The 19,548-nt window shown below is 38.3% G+C and overlaps 1 protein-coding gene across 4 annotated transcripts in view; it reads left to right on the forward strand.

Moving 5' to 3' along the window:
• The window catches only part of BRF1 (BRF1 general transcription factor IIIB subunit), a 219,917-nt gene extending 203,497 nt beyond the window's left edge, over nt 1-16,420 (forward strand). For all 4 annotated transcript variants that reach the window (XM_081313338.1, XM_081313342.1, XM_081313340.1 and 1 more), the window contains 3 exons: nt 7,827-7,878; nt 11,177-11,345; nt 13,557-16,420. In XM_081313338.1, coding sequence (XP_081169464.1) covers nt 7,827-7,878; nt 11,177-11,345; nt 13,557-13,594 — 259 coding nt within the window. In that variant the 3' untranslated portion in view covers nt 13,595-16,420. The remainder of the gene's footprint in view (nt 1-7,826; nt 7,879-11,176; nt 11,346-13,556) is intronic.
• Nucleotides 16,421-19,548: the final 3,128 nt, after the last annotated feature.

Consider the following 19,548-nt stretch of genomic DNA (forward strand, 5'->3'; position numbering starts at 1 on the left):
AAAGCCTCTCGGGGTCCCACCCCCAGGGACCCCATACTCCTTACCTGAGACTTGGTTTGCTTAATGACCTGTGTAATCACTTAATGACTGTAACTGGGAGTGCCAGGATTGTGGTCATTGAGTAAAACAATTATGTGATTGTCTTGTGACATCTTTCTTAACCGCTTCACTTAACAACTGAGATTCCGGGCTCAGTTGTGGTCGTAAATTAAGGAATACCTTTATATCCAATACCAGAAGAAAAGCAACCATTAAAGACAATCGATTATGAGGACTTGCTACTCACTCTAACCCAGGGGTAGGCAACCTTGGCTCTTTTATGACTCGTGGACTTCGACTCCCAGAATTCCTGAGCCATACTGGCTCATGAATTCTGGGAGTTGAAGTCCACAAGTCATAAAAGAGCCAAGGTTGCCTATCCCTGCTCTAACCTAATGTGGGAGGAAAGAGCCAGGTTTCAGAGCTCTTTTGCACTTAGCCAGAGCAAGGACCAGATGTATGTTGCCAGGTAGGTGGGGAATGGTTTTCTCGAAGCCAGCTGCTGTGTCACTTGCCCATTCTTTTCTTCCCCCATGAATGCTAATGTCTCAAAGATCTGGAATGACTTCTGGAAGATGCAGAAACTAGGAGTCCATCATAAGAGCTTTCACTTTTATTGCTAGATCACATTTTGTCTGGCTTAGAACTATTGCATGACCTCAGCCTTCCTGATTTGGTATACTTCCCCTCTTAGAGCCAAAACTAATGACTTTTGCTTAATTTTGCCTCAAATTGTATAACTTAGTTATGTATTGTAGACTTGCACAACATACTGCCTTCAGATTGCATGTAGCTCCTCCAATATCTCCAATTTTCACCAACATCATCAGCAACATTGTTGCTAACACTCGACTAGCCATCAAACAGCTGATTGATGCACCAGTTGAAGCCCTTAATTATTTCTAAATTAAAAATTTGGCCCTTTCCTCTCAATGAGACATTCTGTAGTCAATGCCTTCAATAGGCACATCTCCTCAAGCAGAATTCTGATTAATAAAGTGACTATGTACATGGGGTTTGTGTCAACTGTGGGAACACATGCCTATTATAATATTGGATAAAAGGCTCTGAGTTTTGAATCATTATGTGTCTCACCCCAGTCTAAAAAAAAAACAGCATTTTTTTCGATTATGGCATATTATAGTATCTGAGCACTCACTGGTGAAATGGAACAGCAGAAGGTGCCAATGTTTGTAGCCATGGCAGCCAGCAATTTACTATTTCATATGTGTGGTGTGACAGAAGCTGCCCTGGTATAGAGAGGTCAGGGCATTTACGGTATTAAAAAGGAACATGCTATCAGGAAAACAGTTCTGTATCCCACGTACCACAAAAGATGAGAATATATATAGAGAGAACTGTGGATAAAAAAGAAACACAATTCTATATTATGATTTTCTGAAAGCATAAGTTGGTAACAGTGTTAATGTTACCATACATGGGCTCCAAAAATCCAAGTGACTTCTAAATGACAAAAGTGTGAGTCACGTTTTCCATATCTATTTGTACCATACAGTGGTCACCCTTTTTTTTGGCCACTCCCATATGATAGTTTGCCACCCAAAATTTCTGACATATACAGATGCTCTAATACAGTGATGGTGAACCTTTTAGACACCGAGTGCCCAAAAACCGCCCCCCGCCTGCTCTGCCCCCACTCTGCTCGCTCTGCCTCTGCTCCGCCTCCGCCCTGCCCGCCCACCCACAGGGCCACCTACTGCCTCCATGGCCCACCGCAGCAAATCGCCCAGGCGGCCCAGCAGTGCCATGGCGGCCACACCCTTTGCCTGTGTCCTGCAGCATCATCTGCACCCGATGGGGCGCAAGGGCGGAGTCTTGTCCCTACTGCCATGTCCTTGGCTGCATGCCATAGGTTCGCCACCACTGCTCTAATATTTCAAATCCCTGAAATCTTCAGAAAACCTGCTTTGGCTACTACTGCTTTTCAAGACAAAAGAGGATAATTGAGAAAGGCAGGGTATCCCACCCTATCAGGTAATTGCTTGTTTGGCCAGGGAGGGAAATAGTCTGGGGAAAAAGGAACTTTGTTAAGGGCACAAATTCCAGCAATTGGAATGCATATTCTATGGAGAAAAGAGATAGCAGGGAAGTTTCTTCTGTCTCATACTTTAGTATTTGTTCTTTTTATATAATTTATGATTTTATTGGTTTGCTATCCATCAGGAGAGTTTGTAAAGGGTAAGGTAGGTGTAGGAGTAAACATTCAAAATAAATATATTAATTCAGAAAGTCCACAATACATTTGCACAGAGGTTCTCTATAACTTTTCCAGTGGATTCACATGGACACACACTTAAAAGTGTACAGGCATATAAAACAAGAAGTTACCAATCACTCTTTATTCTGTCAGTATCATATTCATTTATTAATCTATTTTTCAGAGTTCTGCATACTTTGTTTTTTAAAAATAGCAGTAGCACTTAGACTTGTATTCCACTCTATAGTGCTTTACAGCCCTCTCTGAGTAGTTTTCAGATGTCAGCACATTGCCCTCGACAATCTGGGTCCTCATTTTACTGACCTCAAAAGGATGGAAGGCTGAGTCAACTTTGAGCCAGTTAGGCTCAAATTCCTGACAGTGGGAAGAGTTAGCCTGCAGTACTGCATTCTAACTAAAAATATATTAAAAAAATCATTTCTTGACCCTACAGATGGTATATGTCTTCCTCAATCTTGGGTCTTCTACCTGAGGCCTGGGAGTTTGAGGGTTCTGGGCAGCATTCTAGATGTTTCTAGCACTGCACTCCTCTGGACAGAGTGCTCTGATGTCATTCCCGGGATCTGTTAGAGCAGGCATGTCAAACTCGTGACATCATGTGACATTGCGTGACATATTGCGACTTTTTCCCCATTGCTGGCTATGGGGTAGGCGCGGTTTCAGTATGATGCATCTGGCCCATGGGCTGGCAGTTTGATATGCCTGTGTTAGAGTCATTCCCCCAGCTTTGGAGTCCCAGGCCCGAGCACTCCTGCGACCACTGGAATCATTTCACTCCCCTTTACTTTCCACAACCTCTCTAGTTCCTCCTTCAGGCCTTGATATTTCCCCAGCTTCTCATACTCCTTTTTCATTTATTTAGATGCCCTGAGGGCATGTTCAACAGTTTACTCCTAATTGGAAGAAGAATAGTTACTTCAGGGTATTTCAGGGGATGCAGTTTCTTCTACCATGTCAGGACCAACATATTCTGATAATAACATGAATGAGTATAAGCTGACTATTACTTTTAAAATGAATATCCTTTAACATGTTTTTACTGATGTGTAATGATGTGCAAATGCTCCTGATAACTTGTCAGCTATTTATGCTGGAGCTGCCTTTTACAAATAGATTGTAACTTTGCTCTCTAAGGAGCTATACATCTTATACTGAGGTAAATGGGTCTGTGGTAACCATGGATAGGTAAAGGTAAAGGTTCCCCCGCACATGCGTGCTAGTCGTTTCCAACTCTAGGGGCCGGTGCTCATCTCCGTTTCAAAGCCGAAGAGCCAGCGCTTGTCTGAGGACGTCTCCGTGGTCATGTGGCCGGCATGACTAGACACCAAAGGCGCACGGAACGCTGTTACCTTTCCACCGTAGTGGTCCCTATTTTTCTACTTGCATTTTTTACGTGCTTTCGAACTGCTAGGTTGGCAGAAGCTGGGACGAGTAACAGGCGCTCACTCTGCTACACGGCACTTGGGATTTGACCCGCCAAACTGCCGACCTTCTGATCGACAAGCTCAGCGTCCTAACCCACTGAGCCACCGCGTCCCTAACCATGGATAGCAAAGGGTAAATGTGAAAGGGAAAGCGCACTAGAATAGTTCTGAAAAATATTCTGAAATCCACTTTAAATTGGATGTTAATTAGTATGCTCTGAGCTTAAAACACCAAGGTATGCATAGCAGGTAACAGGCAAGGAGTATTTCTTTGAGAGAGAAGGCACTGGAAAGAGATTAACAGGAAGCCAGTATTGGTTGTTTTAAATCCTGTATTTATATTACAGAACCAAGTTATACAGTATCTTCAATTTTGAAAGACATTTAGCAGAGGGTTCTGGTCAGAATTCTGAATAGGTAACAATTTGTGGGGTCCTTAATGCTCTCTGAACTTGGTTGTTTCAAGCCCTGTAAGCACTAAGAACCCCACAGTTCATTCCTGAGCTACAAATATTCTCTGCCATAGGTAGCAACTTAGTGGTCCTGATGAATAGTTTCGTCTGGGGATTGAAAGGGAATATGAACCTGTTTGGATTAGATTCTGAGTCACATTAGATTTAGTGGAATCATCAGATCATTTGGGGAGAGTTGGTTCAATCTCTGGCCCTGAGTTTCATGCTATTTTTAAAAGTACATTTCTACAGTTGACCAAAATGCAACTGATGATGGTGATCAATACTTTCAGTTCTATTTCAACCCTACTTTTCACATGAGAATTCCTGGTACTTTAACATTTTGCCTTCTCTATTGGCATTTCCAAAACTTTACAGATACTTCGGAAAGTGGACAGTGTAATCCATGGGATTTATTCCCAATTAGGTTGACATAGAATTACAACCTGTCTTTTGCTATTCTTTTAAGGAACACTAACTAATGAACAAGTCTTACCTATAAGATGACTAGCAGAGCAGAAATAAGAGGCTAATGACTCTTGCATCTCATCTTCCCCTCCTGGCACATTTTGGGCAGAATATATATTTGTGTGGGATATAGATTACTTTCCTGTTGAAAATAAACTATTGTTAATTCTTTCATGTTTGAGAACTTGACTTTTTGACTTATAAAACAAAACACTAATATCTAATGGGCGAAATATTATGCTACTATTATAAATGTATAATAGGATAAAAAGATAAAAAGAACTGTAATGAAAATGTTAAACTCTATTAAAACATAAACTAAAACACCTCAGTTTAACAGAAAAAATGATTCTAATATCTTTTTGGTAGCAAGTGAACACTTTACCAGAATGTAGCAATAACTGTGTCTCGTTGCACCATGAAGAGCAATATATTTTTGTGCCATCTAAATTTACATTACATTTAATCAAGTGTACAAATTATTAATTTTCAGTAGCATGGCATTATACAAAAGAGAATAATTTTTGTTACTCATATTCTGTATCTGAATTGGACTGTTGTTTTTCTCCTTTGGTTTATATTTCTATTTGCTAGTATTTTATTATTTTTATTGATTGTAATGCCATTCTGAGACTATTTTTATTCAAAAACAGTTGTTATTCATGTTATATAAATGAATAATGTAGTCCTTTTGTCATTAAAACTAGCATTTTTCCTGGGTGATATGCTACTTTGAGGTAGTTGTTACTGAGCTGTAGTTATGTGATCTTTGTTCATAAATAATTGTTGTCAAAGTAGCCTTTTGTTTTCTGTTCTTTATTTTTCATTTTGCACAGGTTCTGCATGTAAAGCTAGTAGTTCAACAAATTGCTTTATATTTGAGTTTTACATTCTTTGCAGTTGGGCTTCATGCCAAAGTTCAGTATAGAAGCTGCTTTGGTTGTGCTTGTGGATGACTCTGGAGTACAGATTGCAATCCTGGTCCTCTTTGAACTCTCAGGTGCTTGCAGGATTACTGACCTTGGCATTCTTCTGGGCTGCCTCTGAGCGATTGAAGGGGGAGGGCCTGGTTTCACATTGGTTCTCCTCCACTGTGAGAGGGCAGTTTTAGTTGGTGGTATTGAGGAAAGGATAGATCTGGCCAAAGACTTTGACTTGTGGACTGCCTATCAAGTTTGTTGTAACAGAACTTTTCTACATGAAACCACCAGGAAGCTAATAAGTTTTCAGGAGGCCTGATTTGGTCAATATTGTCCTTGGGCCAATCAGACAACACAGTATTTATTTATCTAGATTTATGCAGCTGCCCATCTCATAACGACACTAAACAGCTATCAACGGCTAAATAAACACATAAATGAAAGTAAGAAAATATGCGTGTATGTGTGTGTGTGTGTGTATGGTATGTGTATGTGTGTGTGTTTGTGTTTGTATGTGTGTGTTTGTATATGTACACACACACAAACACACATTGACTGCTGAAACAGATCTAATCTTCCCAAAGTGCCCCATGAACACAACTAACTGTTGACTTCTGTGCCCTGGAGCACATGTTAGATCCTTACTGCTTTCTGAAAGGCCAGAACGACTAGAACTAATATATTCTCGGAGGATATAGTGTTCCAAGAGCCTGTTTTCTGGGTCCAGACCCTTTTAAATTGACAGACCTGTAGCATTCCTCTCCTGCTGGATCTGATGGGGCAGATAGAAACAATTGGGGAGAGGTGGTCCTGTAGATAACTCAGTCCCATGCTTTGTAAGTATCAACCAGCACCAAGAATTCTACCTGGAAGTAAACCAGAAATCACTGCAGCTCATGGAGAAGATGTAACATGGGCATGCTGATATGCTCATCTCACTGAAGTGACTCTGTGAAAGGCTGGACTAAATCAAATCCGTGAGGGGTAGTGGAGGTCAATATCTGTGGACCAGCTGCAACTTGAAATGTAAAAGAAATTTTAAAAAGCATTAATCGAAGAGGGGGAAAAATAAAGGAAAATAGATACATTGAAACTGGACTATCAAATTATGAAGTTATGAAAGATGTAATAGCCCTAATAGCTCTGATCTGTGAGTGAGATTGGTGAATACATGCAAAGAATGAAAGTTAAAAATTTAATGATAAATATGTTGGAAAATATGAATTGGGGCCTTCTAAGTGTGCTGTGAGTGCATATGAAGGCATGAATTAATAGGTAGTTAATACTTGCATCTTAGGTTGCAGTAAGTGGAGATAATGGAAAAACCAGAGTTGAATTTGAAGAAAAATATGAAGCATTCTGAATAAATGCAGTCCAAAGTACTGGTTTCAAACTATTGCAATCTTTATGGCTTCCCTTCCTTATAGAAGCAGAAGACTGCCTCATAGAATCATAAAATCCTGAAGGTGGAAAAGACCTTAGAAATCATTTAGTCCATCCCCCTGCTCAGTGTAGGGTTCACTAAAATATCTCTGGCAGAAGACCATCCAATCTCTGTTTGAAGACCTCCAGTACAGGATAATTTATAGTTTCAATTAGTAACCTATTTCACTGGTTAACAACTTGCATATTTGTCAAGTTCCTGTTTGACATCATCCTGAATGTCATAGTTTTAAGTCACTCATTTGTGTTTCTGCTTTCTGGGGCAATAGGGAATAAGTCCACTCCCTCTCTTGTGTGACACCCGTGCAATCCTCAGTCTCCCCTCATTCATTTCCATTAAGAAGAGCTGGCCTTTCCAGATAGCTTATACAGTACATGCTCTTGCACACATACATACATATATGAAGTAAGACTACAGTATCTTTGCTTCTTTTGTTTGAAATAACCTCCCCCTGGAGATGTGAATTTAAAAAGCAGACATTGGGTAGAGTTCGTGGGATTGTTAAAAAAAGAGAGGTAAGTTTAAAGAACAAAAGGAAATATATGGATTCAATGAGACCAATGATAGAACAATACAGAGAGTTACAGTGAGGTATTTTGGTGCAAAATATTAAAACTGTTTCCTCCTTTTTATTATATTTTGGCCTTAAATTTCTTTTTTATTACTATTTCTTATTCTTTTATCTGTGGTCCACATAAAAATTGCTGAAAGCAAAAGAGTATAGCATGTTGGATCTGTATATTCACCTGTATGTGTAGCATTTTCAAAATAAAGGGATTGAGTTTCTTTCTGCTCTGTATCAAGAACCTAACATTTTTTCACTCTTTTGTTCATTTGTAGGCTAAGACCCTTGATTTCAACCCAGCTAGCCAAAAAGCAGGCCACAGAAGAGGTATGGTATTGATCTGAACATTATTTCATTTGCAGAATCTGGAGAGATTTGTCATCAGCTTTAGCCTTATGCTAAGCATATTCTAGAGCAGAAGGGCAGAGTTCACATGTAGTTTAGCCTTTAGAATAAAGGTTTAGCCTTTAGAATAAATTCAGAAGTTTGTTGCTGAAGCATGTTTTTAATATAACAGAAGAACATAATTAAATGCATGTAATATATTCGTATTAATGACTTTGATGAATGTTAGGAGCCCTGGTGGCACAGTGGTTAGAATACAGAATTGCAGGCTAACTCTTCCCACAGCCTAGAGTTCGATCCTGATGGGGCTCAAGGTTGACTCAGCCTTCCATCCTTCCAAGTTCGGTAAAATGAGGACCCATATTGTTGGATGAAATAATCTTGACTCTCTAAACTGCTTAGAGAGGGCTGTAAAGCACAATGGGGAAGTATGTAAGTCTAAGTGCTATTGCTATTGAGTGGAAACTTAATTTATTTTCCTGGCCATAACAAGTTCTTAATCCTAGCTACACTCAATCTTTGGACTCTGGCTTCTGGCACAAAACTCAGAACCAACTTTAACACTATCCCAAAGCAGCTCTGAGTAAGCAAGGAACCTCTCCCCCTCCCCCCCAATGATAAGTACATACTGTATGTTGCTATCTCAATTATCCCTTCCCCAGAATTCATCTATAAACTCCTGCTTTGTTTTGAACACCTGCTAGTTAATTTGCTTAATGAGTAAACATGTACCACATAGCCTATCGGGTGCTTCAGCGAACACATGTTCTCCTTACAAGTTTAAAAGCTAGTTGTCATTTGAGTCATCTTTGGAAAATGAATTAGGAAATTTTGTTGAAAGACATCTTTGATAGCTTATTTTTAAAAATGACTAAAAATGCTTATTTCTGCTGCAACCAATACCTCCAAAACAGTTTTCCCTTTAATGATTAGAAACCCCACCTCAACTTTTGTGCTGTTCTCATTAGAAAAACTTGCACAGTTGTAGAATGCACACATTTGGAAAATGGATATGATAACTATCAGAAGGTCATGTTTTAATTAAGGCTGTGCACATTTTAAAATAATAGTTCAATTGTAGCTTTTTTAAATTCAGCCATTCTTCTGTGAAAACATACAAGAAGAATGAAAATTCTTGCATGACAATTAATATAAATTGGAATATTGCTACTCCTGCATCAATTTCTCCTGTATGTAATTCTTGAGTTGTGTCACTTTTCTGGCAATTACAGTCAGTGATAGATATTATAGTTCAGCTCATGTGATACCAACTTGGGGAAGGCTATTCTAGTTCTCATATTAGCTTTTTGATGGCAGATCAAATCACATTTCAGTTTTAAATGGCTAGTGATATGATTAGTCTGGATTTTGTTATACACTATCATTTTTCTGTTTATATATCTATTTATAAATGTATTTTGGGGCTAATGACATTAAAGCAAAAATATAGGATAATGTAACATATCACAACACAGTAAAATACAGATTAATTTAACTAACCAACATTAGACAGACCAGCAAATCACCCAATCAATTGCTTCCAAATAATCTTTAGAATTACACAATTTTGGAATGGAAAGTGTAATCGAAGTAAGAGCAGAGCAAATGGTCAAAGAAGTCTGACAAGGTGGATTCTTCTTGGAAAAGACCTTGTTTTGGGTGAATCCCAGTCAGCAGCAGCAGTCTGAGATTCATTCTCATGATATTATCTTTTCTGTAAAGAAAGTCAATTAAGACTGATGAAGTGACATACTTCGTGATCATTTAAAGGTAATTTCTTATGCTAACATATTAAATGTATCCAAAATTTAGAGCAATAGCCTTTGTCACATTTTGATTTTAATTCTGTGGTTGGAACATGGAACTACTAGTAAACTAATGGTTGCATTTCACTATTTTGAACTGGTATCTCTCCCCTTCCTCAAAATGGCTTATTCCTCAGTCTGATGATGGAAGACAACAGTAATCTTATTCTATTTATGCAACCTTTTGTTAAATTATAGACTACATTTAAGTACTATTGTTGTATAGAACAATAAACAATAGAAGCTATTTATTTCAAAGTAAAAGTAGTATCTGTGTCTTCATTAGAATCTGTTGGTTGTTAAATATATCTTTTTTCCTTGATATTGATGGGGTGTAGCAGTTGTGGAGCTCCAGAAACCATACACAGTCTTGATTCTTGTGGAGGAAACTCACAGTGGATGTCAGAATCTGCTTGCAAAATTTTCTTTCATTTCTGCATCTATTTTTTTTTGAGGAAGGTTTTAAGTTTTGCTCATTAGCAAAACTGTTGGTAGTAGAGATTCTTTTGAACAATGTGATGTACCTCAGCAATGTTTGTTGATTTCCAAATTGCTGGCATTGTATAACAATTTAATGTAGACTGAGTTGCTTTGAACATAAAAAGATTATTTCTCCAGTATGGTTTACTCTAAAGATATCAAGCCAGATGTTTAACTAAAATATTCATCATATATGATTATTGGCTGGAATTGAAGGTTAACACATTCTGCATTTTCTTTTACATTAGTTTTCATCAAGTGGTTTGCCAGTTGGTTTCAATTGCCATTCTAATTGAAACATGGCTTTCCAAAATCACGGGCAAAATTCTTTCATAGTCCTATTTTCTAAGATCTTTTGATATCATGGATTTTACTTGAGATGTTTTGCATTCAAAGCATGCATTGTTTCATTGAAAAGAGGCCCTTCTAATTAAACAGTTTGATGCAAAATTGCATAATGAGTTATTGATTCTCTTTCTAATTACAGCTGGATACTATCTAATTCATTAGAAGTTATGCATATCATTTTTAATGTTCTGCTTATATAAAGGAGATTTCTTGCATCTTCAGATTGCTTTGGCTAAAGCTAAATTTTTACAGAGAATAAAAGTGGTTTGCTTTCTTGCATGTTTAATTATCTTCATACCATTGTAGCCATGTTTTAAAATATCAGAATTACAAACAACAGTAATATTCCTCGAGAAACCTATAATAGCCTTATTGCATTTAATGTATCTCCAAATGTGTTGAATTACAGTTTCTATCATCTTCCAGCCATATGGTTGTAGCTATTTTGACTTGAGTAGAGTGGAGTTTATTATCCTCTACATTTACTTGGCACAAGCTTGCAGAAGCCTGGAATATCACTTTCTTAGGTTGAAGCTTTGATAGAATGACAGTTAAAGTGAGCAAAACAAGTTCTTAGTTGGATTTTTAAGGGAAAGGGTGCCAGGTAAGGATTTTTTTAAAAAAACAAAACTTTTCTTCCTTTATAGGCTGTCTTTCCAAGTACTCAGACAGAAACTGAAAAGGTTGAAAAATCAGGAACTGTGCTGGTGGAAACTGGTCCAGTATCTTATAATCATGAGGAGGATGTGGAAGAAGAAGAAATTGAAGAGGAAGACGATCATTGTGTCAGCGCCCTTAAACTAATGGGAGAAAATGGTAGGCTGTTTTATGCACCTCAAGACCCCCCATAACAAAGAGAATCCCCACTCCCCAAAGAATCTATAATGGTGTCTCACGTGAAAATATCTTTGTGTGGGTGCTTCTTTTTTGTCTCTTGCCAGCAAATTTAATAGAAAGATTCTGTGGGTCAAATTTATTTATTTAGTTTTATTTATCATATTTAACAACTGGAACGACAATGGAAGGGGGGCAGGTTTTGTTTTATAGATCTTGCCTGACAGATGTTTTGGAATGTAGAATGTGAACCTTTGGTTTCTGTTCTTAACTCAGTACTCCAGATGACTTTTAAAAGTTAATTAATTGAACAAGGATATGTAGACTATCAATTAACATTTAATGCTTTCAAATAAACTGATTATAGCTTCTGGTTTCCAAGCATAAATAGCAATCATAAAGGTTCCTCCCAAAGCCAGTAAATAGCATTCAATAAGGAGAACTAGTAGTTTGAACTACAATATGACTGTGTATTAAAGCTTTCATTGTAGCATAAATATGTACATATAGCCAGTGCCTCAGTGTGGAATATACTAATTGTGAGGTCTGACAGTATCATGGGGAGATGGCTGAGTGGAGTGTTGATTATTTACTATGTAAGTTTCAAAATACCTTTAATTTAGCAGTGGATGCTGATTTCAAGTTTTGAGCAGGAACTATAGAATAATCATAACAGATTGGCTTGATCTGAGTGGAATGAAAGTATGTAAACTGTTGGGAACTCTTTTTTCCGGTGGCATATGCAAGTAAATTGCATTAGCAAAACACTGTGCCCTACAGCAGGGGTCCCCAATCTTGGCCACTTTATGACTTGTGGACTTCAACTCCCAGAATTCCTCAGCATGGCTGGCTGAGGAATTCTGGGAATTGAAGTCTACAAGTCATAAAGTGGCCAAGGCTGGGGACCCCTGCCCTACGGTATATATGCATGTCTGTAATTGCTGCAAGAAAGTAGTTCAGTTTCAAGTCCCGCAGCATGGCCAGTCACCCCAGTGCAGAGACCCTATTACCTTGCACTTCACCAGCCCTCCAACTCTCAGCTGATTTCATATTTTTTTCTCCATGTGCTGCTCTTTGCAAGGCAGCTATTGGCTGCACAAGGCCTTCCCCATGTCGTGTATGTTCTTCTGTGAGCTGTGTGAGGCCTTCTGAAGCCTCACGGAATGGTCATGCGCAGCCTCAGGAAGAAGGCCTTGCACAGCCGGCATCAGCCTTGTGAGGGATCAGGCTGAATGCACCTCATCAGCAGGAAAAAGAAGATGTTAAAGTTCAGTTAGTGCAAACATGTCAAACACAAGGCCCGGGGGCCGGATCCGGCCCGCGAAGTGGTTTCATGTGGCCTGCCAAGCCATCCTGGAACCAGTGAGGGAATGGCTCCCACTGCCTTGGCCCTGGCCCAGAGACCCTCCTTCTGCCAGAGACCCTCAGATCTGTCCCACTCCTGACCAGGCCCCCATAGGCACCCTTGATGCTAATGATGTAGAGCTGGCCATGCCCACCCAGTAGGCCATATGCGCTCTAGCCACGCCCACCCTGGCCATACCCACCCGGCCCCTTGAGGGCAACCGCAATGCTGATGCGGCCCTCAATGAAATTGAGTTTGACACCCCTGAGTTAGTGGAATCAGGGCAGCAGAAGCAGCAGAATGTGGGGTGGCCAAAAGGGCAGAGATGGGGGAGGGGGGACGAGATGGGTAGGGGGAATTGAAGCATTTCTGTGGTTATAGGGTAAGTGGGCTTCCAAGTGCCCAAATTTTGATTCGGTAACTGCAGGGGCACTGCAACCACTGTAACTTTGGGAAGTAATTTTATGAAAAAGAGCTTCTAAAGTAGGTAGGTAGGATTAATTTTTGTAAGATTACATAGAAAAATCTGTGAAGTTAATGACCAATGTACTTATCAATTAGTTATCATAAATATTCCTAATAAAACCTTTTGTTAGAACCCTTTATATACCTTTAAGATATTTGATACTTTGCAAGTTATAATAATTTATTCACTTGGTGACTTAGGTGACCCACTTTTGAGCTTTGGTTCTTTTCTATTTTATTTATTTGTAGGCTTTATACTTCCCTGCTTATTCATTTATTATGCTGGTAGGGACTATTTCTGTGCCCTGAGTGAACTGTCTAGCTTGTGGTAGACTATCTTGTGATGCTACTGCTTCTAATAATTTTCCATCCTTTGTTTTTAGATTATGGCTGTGAAATGGAAGATGACGATGGGTATTAAGCCTTTCTCTCTCCAAAAGGAAATTGTGGGAGAAGCCACTAGTAGCAAAAACAACTCTTCCTGCCTTGGAAACTAAGGTTCTGTTTTGCAGTGGATTCCTGTCAGTTTTCTTTGACCTACAGGCAGGCACTGGAGCTTGGCTTTAGAATACTTGAAATGTTTCTGATTTGGATCATGATATAAGAAAAAGATTAACTGAAGCAACAGTTCCAGAGATGAAAGAATAGCCAAATGGCTGCCCAAGCATCCTTTGGACTTACCATGTCTTGGATTCAATAATATACATTGCTGTAAAAATGTGTACAAAGAAGAATTGTTACAGAATGCTAGACTTTTGTGTGAATATATTTGAGACATTTTTGAGTTGTACTGTTTACATCAATAGGATTCTCAACAGCAGAAGCTTGTTCCTGCTATAACACCCATGTCTTCATGCTTCAGAAGTGGTAAAACATATCAAAATGGGCAGACAGCTTCCTTGGGAAACAAGTTCAAATGTATTCTTTGTTTGTTTGTTTGTTAATACCATCCTAGGATCAGACCATTGCTTGCCTGTAATCTCTCTGCCAGTGTAAGACAAAAAAGTTGCTCTATTAGAGTGGAGACCTCATGGGTGTTGGTGTTGTTCAAAGCTTCTTTGCAAGGCGAGTCATTCTGTGTTCCAAGAACATTAAGCTGGATCTTCCTTTACACCAGGGGTGTCAAACTGCCAGATGCATCATAGCGAAACTGTGCCCACCCCAATTGCGATACGTCGCGATACCCCTGCTTTACACTCACTGCTAATATTAGAGATGAGGCAAGCAAAGGCTAGGCTGACAACAGAAGGAAGGAAAGCTCAATAGATTAACATCTGACACTCTTCTTTTTCTGACTGAGGACCATTTCACAAGTTTTCTGTGCCCCATCCCAGGTTTTATTATTTAATTTTAAAAACAAGATGATATCTCAGGGCAATTTCTGTCCTCTTGGCAAAAGTGTCAGATTTCTCTCCAAGGTAATGCCTTTGTTTTGTTTTTTTAAGCAAGTAGTTTGAAGTATTTTTTTTCTGTTTGATGTAAAATAATTTTCTATTATGTAATGATGTCATTAAGGATATATTTATAGCTCAACAAAAGGCTCATTTATCATTATTTTAATCAGTTGATCAGTTGGTATAACTAGTATCCTGAGAAATGTAAAACAGACTAGTAGTTTCCCCACCTAAATTGTGTAAGACAGATTTTTCTTGATTCTCATCCTCCCTGGACTGTATCTGTTATTAGAAGCAGAAGCGTTAATGACACTTTTCATCTTTTGTTGAACAAATAAGAGTATACCAAGTAGCTTTATGGAAAATATTTCTTCCTGTTTAAATGAAAGACACCCAGTTTTCATGTTGATCTTTATTAGCCAAACTACCTCTTTTTGCCAATGCTTAACTGTACCAACTCAAGGTAGGATGATGTTTTTATTTCATCCACTTGAAGACTAAAGTGGAAACTATTTTTTCCCTTTGTTTCCAAGGCCAAGATCTCAAACGGCAGACTGTGTCTTAAATTATATTGCTTTAGTTTGCAAATTGGAATTCCCATGAGGAAATGGCATTCCATGCAAATGATCCTTTCCAGATAGGCAACTTAGCATAGTAGAGAAAAATGCTGGCATTTTTTTTACACAAAGAAGTTTTCAATCAATGACACTTCACACTTAGGCTGGCACACTCTATGCTGGCAGTCTGAAATGGCTTGGGCCAGGTACAGATTTATCACTTTATTAAATTAATCTCAAGGAGCTGGTTAAAGGTTAGCAATATGTTCAATAAGGAGAATATGGCTAGTCCAGTTAGCTATTTCTGTGTGAGGGGCATTTATCTTGGCACTGAATTACTATATTAGTACTTGTAAAATTACAACTCTTTTTTCCAATAGTACTTTGTCCAGTGTTACTCTGAAAAAGATTGTTATGGTAACATAATTTATTCATTGCTGGAGGAACAAGCAAAACAAATGCTTTTTTGTAAGCACTGAATTAGGAGTTTGCCAACAATTAGCTTGAGCAGCTGCTGCTTTGCCTTATGGCAGGGATGAGAAACCTGTATCCCTCCAGAAGTTGCTGAACTACAACTTCTGGCAGCCACAGTCAGCATGGCCAATGACGAGGGATGCTGGAAGCTGTCATCCAACACCATCTGGAGGACCACAGGTTTTGCATCTCTGCCTCATAAGTTCATTTGTTTCCAAAGAGATGTTCCAAAAGAGGTAAAACTCTGATCAGTGACTTTATCTCCTCACTGCATTGGAGAAAATGAAAGTCTAACAGACTTCTTAGAATAGAAATTGCTAATGCTTTAAAAAAGGTATTATGTTGGCAGAAGAAAAAAAAGTACACATATGAAATCCATAATTTTGGAATCAGATGTAACTTAATAATGTTTGTATTACAGATCAATTTCATCATAACCACATCAGACACCCAACTTTACCTATATGGTTGGGTTCTCTATGCAGCATGGCAAATTTCTTTTTTGGGTGTACTTCCTCATAGCACAGATTGACCCTATGGAGTTAGGTATGCATTGTAACCAGTTAAATTACAGAGCTGGACTGCAAGTTACAAAACTGGAAGGGGTGGGCAGGGTCATCATGGACAAACATGCAATGGACACTAATCAGAGTCTGAGTGGATCAGGGTTGGCCATCACTGTAACCTCACTTAAGCATTTTTATTCTTGTTGGATTGAAAAATAAGCTACAAAAAGTAGAATTGGGAGTGAAATCATTCTTGTAGGGGCTTGTAATATTAAACCAATTATCCTATTTAATTTTCTAATAAAAATGCTGTTTCAAGGAATGTTTATATATGCTTGTTTGCAATTTATTCTTGGAAGCCAGATTTTCCCTTTTGCATCACTGTTCTGTTCTTGTCTTAAAGTCCAAGCTTCTCATCCTATGTTTTGGAAGGATAAAGAAATGAGAGAGTCAAGAATTGATCTTAAATAGTTTTGCCCATTGCATACTAGCATTATTGTTCAGCTGCATGATTTTCCTAAACTGAGCCAATCAATATTTGTTTAAATCAATGACCAGCAACAATTTAAAAGAACAAAAACAGTGAAGCAAATAAATTACAATAATATAGTAACAATTCACAGAATAAATCTGTAAAATTCTGACATGAGCATTTGTTATCTCATGTTCTCACTCTTCAGATTTAAATGTAACATGCAGTGCTTTTGTTGAAAAATGACAGAATAGGTAAAAGTATGTAGTTGAGAGAGAATGCATTTTTGTACCTTAAATATGTGTTTACAGCAAAAGCAATCCTATTCTGAATTTCATCCACTATCCACTGTTTGTCCACAAATAGCATTTTAATGCTGGGTCTAATAGAAGGAGCAGTGTTGTAGCTCCTACACATACAAAAGTGAGAAGGTGGCTTTGGAAGCATTGCATTCCATTGTGCCGTTCAATTTGGAGTTGACGCTGATTTCTATCCTTTCTGTTTGTTCTATCCTTCCATGTATAGGCTTCACAAAGACTGGAGTTGTTGTAATACCTTCTTACCCCCTATCCCCAGGCTTAATTTTCCCAAGAAGAATGAAGAAAAGGAGAAACAGCACTAAGAATCCATTTATTTGAGCATGTGGCCTGATAACTTTTGTTTAAAGCATTTTGTTGTGCTGGAACTACAGTCTTACTGCCTCCTACATTAGTTTCTGAGTAGAGCTACCAGATCTAGGGCACAAAAAATTGGAAAACAACAAGAGGCAGGACTTTTTTTGTCTCTCTTTGCAACTACCATTTGGTTGTTTAGATGTTTGCCCAGACAGGATAATCCTATATTTCTGAACAAACCTTTGAGAGCCAGTTCGGCCTAGTGGTTAAGACATCACTCTAGAAAATGGGAGACCTTGATTTCAAGTCCAATGTTAGCATGAAAGCCTACCAAGTGACTCTGGGGCAGTCACTCTCTCTCAGCCCAACCCACTTTACAGGGTTGTTGTGGGGAAAATAGGAAGAAGGTGTGTTGGATATGTTCAGCACCATGAATGATTTGTAATATAATAAAGATGAGATAGAAATAAATAAATAAACACAATATTTTCATTTGCTATATGTTTGCAGTACATTGCACAAATTATCGCTATTGTGAAATCAAACATTTAATTAGGCAAGGAACAGAGCTGAACCTTTTCTTTTTTTGTAGAGATCCTGATGCAAATCACTTCTTTAAGCTCTTATTTCCATTTGAGAGAGACCTTCACTAACACTTTTAGGACTTTTCTTTCCAGTGTAAATAACAGCTCTGGAATAGTAGATTTTCATCAAGGTTGTAGCAAGGAAAAGAGTTAGATTCCCCTTTCTGTCCCCAGCCAAAAGAACTACTACTTTGTGTTTTTAAAAAGTAACCAAAATGTCTTTAATCTCCTATCTATTTTTGTCTTGAATAATCAACAGGTCACAAGGAGGCTGCCAGTTCAACTCCCATTAAATTCATCCAGTCATATAATGTACTGTATACTGAAGATGGCTGCTTCATGTGGCCATGCTCTGTGTGTACATATATGTGTGTGGGTTTGTGCTATTTTTGCTTCCAGCTACATATTTGGGGAGTACACCATTGTCTTCTGGGGGCAGAAAAATATTTGAATTTACAGTTGCATATTTAAGGCCTTTCCAACCTGCATCAAAGTTTATGATTCATTTAATATCATAAGGTCTTTTCCCCATAATTCATTTCTCTTTGATATAATTAAAGCTCAGGGAATACACATGGATAAGCAGATGCCACTTTCTGATTCTGTGCTTGCTTAGGCAAAAAAAACCACAACAGCACGAAAAGGCAAGTGGTACGATTAACCTTTACCTGCCACTGTGATGTGCTGAAACATTTTGTGGAATTCCCTTGCAGTAATTTGGACTATAGCCTCATTTCAGATGAAATGTAGGAGTTCAGGGACTGTTGGTTTTAAATTGTGAAACGTTTGTATTTTTCCTCCCTAGTACTGTACACATGTTTAAGGCATTTAATTAGGCAAAATATCCCAGCTGTTGAGTTGTGCTTTTGCACCCTTCTTGCACCTTCTTCATTCTTTTGTCACTGAGCCTCCTTAATTCTTCTGTGATCTGGCAGCTCAGCCAACATGCAGGTGGTGAACCAGGTGATTACTGCATATGCCTGTTTGTAGCAAGCCCTCCTTCAGCATTTTGAGAAGGATGACTTCCTGGAAACCTGGTCTCCACATAAATGGATATCTCTACACAACCACCTAGTTAAGACTAAATTGTCTGCCATGCGGGTAATGGCGGCACCCCAAGAAAATAGAAATCTAGGGTTTAGCAAATAGCACAGAAAGGACAAATGTAGGTTATGGCTCAAACATTTGCAGGCATTTAAATCTGTATCTCAAACATTCACATTTGGTATCTTATCTCCATCCTACATGTTATTTTTCATGGAAGTTACATTCTTCAGTACAGAAAGCTTTAAGCAAGAGCACATAGCATTGATACTTGTAGTGTATTGTTTGCATTCTCTTTAGATTGTGTGGGAGTTCATCATTTCATGCTGTTTTATCAAATGTTTATTGAAAAACACATGTATTATGCTTGCTGTCATTTACAAGGCCATTGCATTTATATATACAAATTCCAAACAATCAAAAAGGTTCTGCAGGCATCCTAGATGGCTCCTGTGACTTACATCATGAACCACACTCCTATCCTTTATTTCACACAAATGCATTATTTATAGATATTTTAAGCCATGCTCTTGCAGATTTATCAATATTTTTTAAAAAAACAAGCATTCATTTTGCTCCTCTCTTTCAAAGTAAGCAATGTTATACTGAATGCAGAAAATGTAGAAAAGAAGTAAGTAGACAAAGAAATTCAAGATGTACAATAAGCAGAATGAAATTGGTAAAAATAAATATGATTTAAAAATGAATTGATTTAAAAATAACTTATTTA

Source organism: Vipera berus (genome assembly GCF_964194415.1).
Source record: "Vipera berus genome assembly, chromosome: 1".
Classification (NCBI taxonomy): domain Eukaryota; kingdom Metazoa; phylum Chordata; class Lepidosauria; order Squamata; family Viperidae; genus Vipera; species Vipera berus.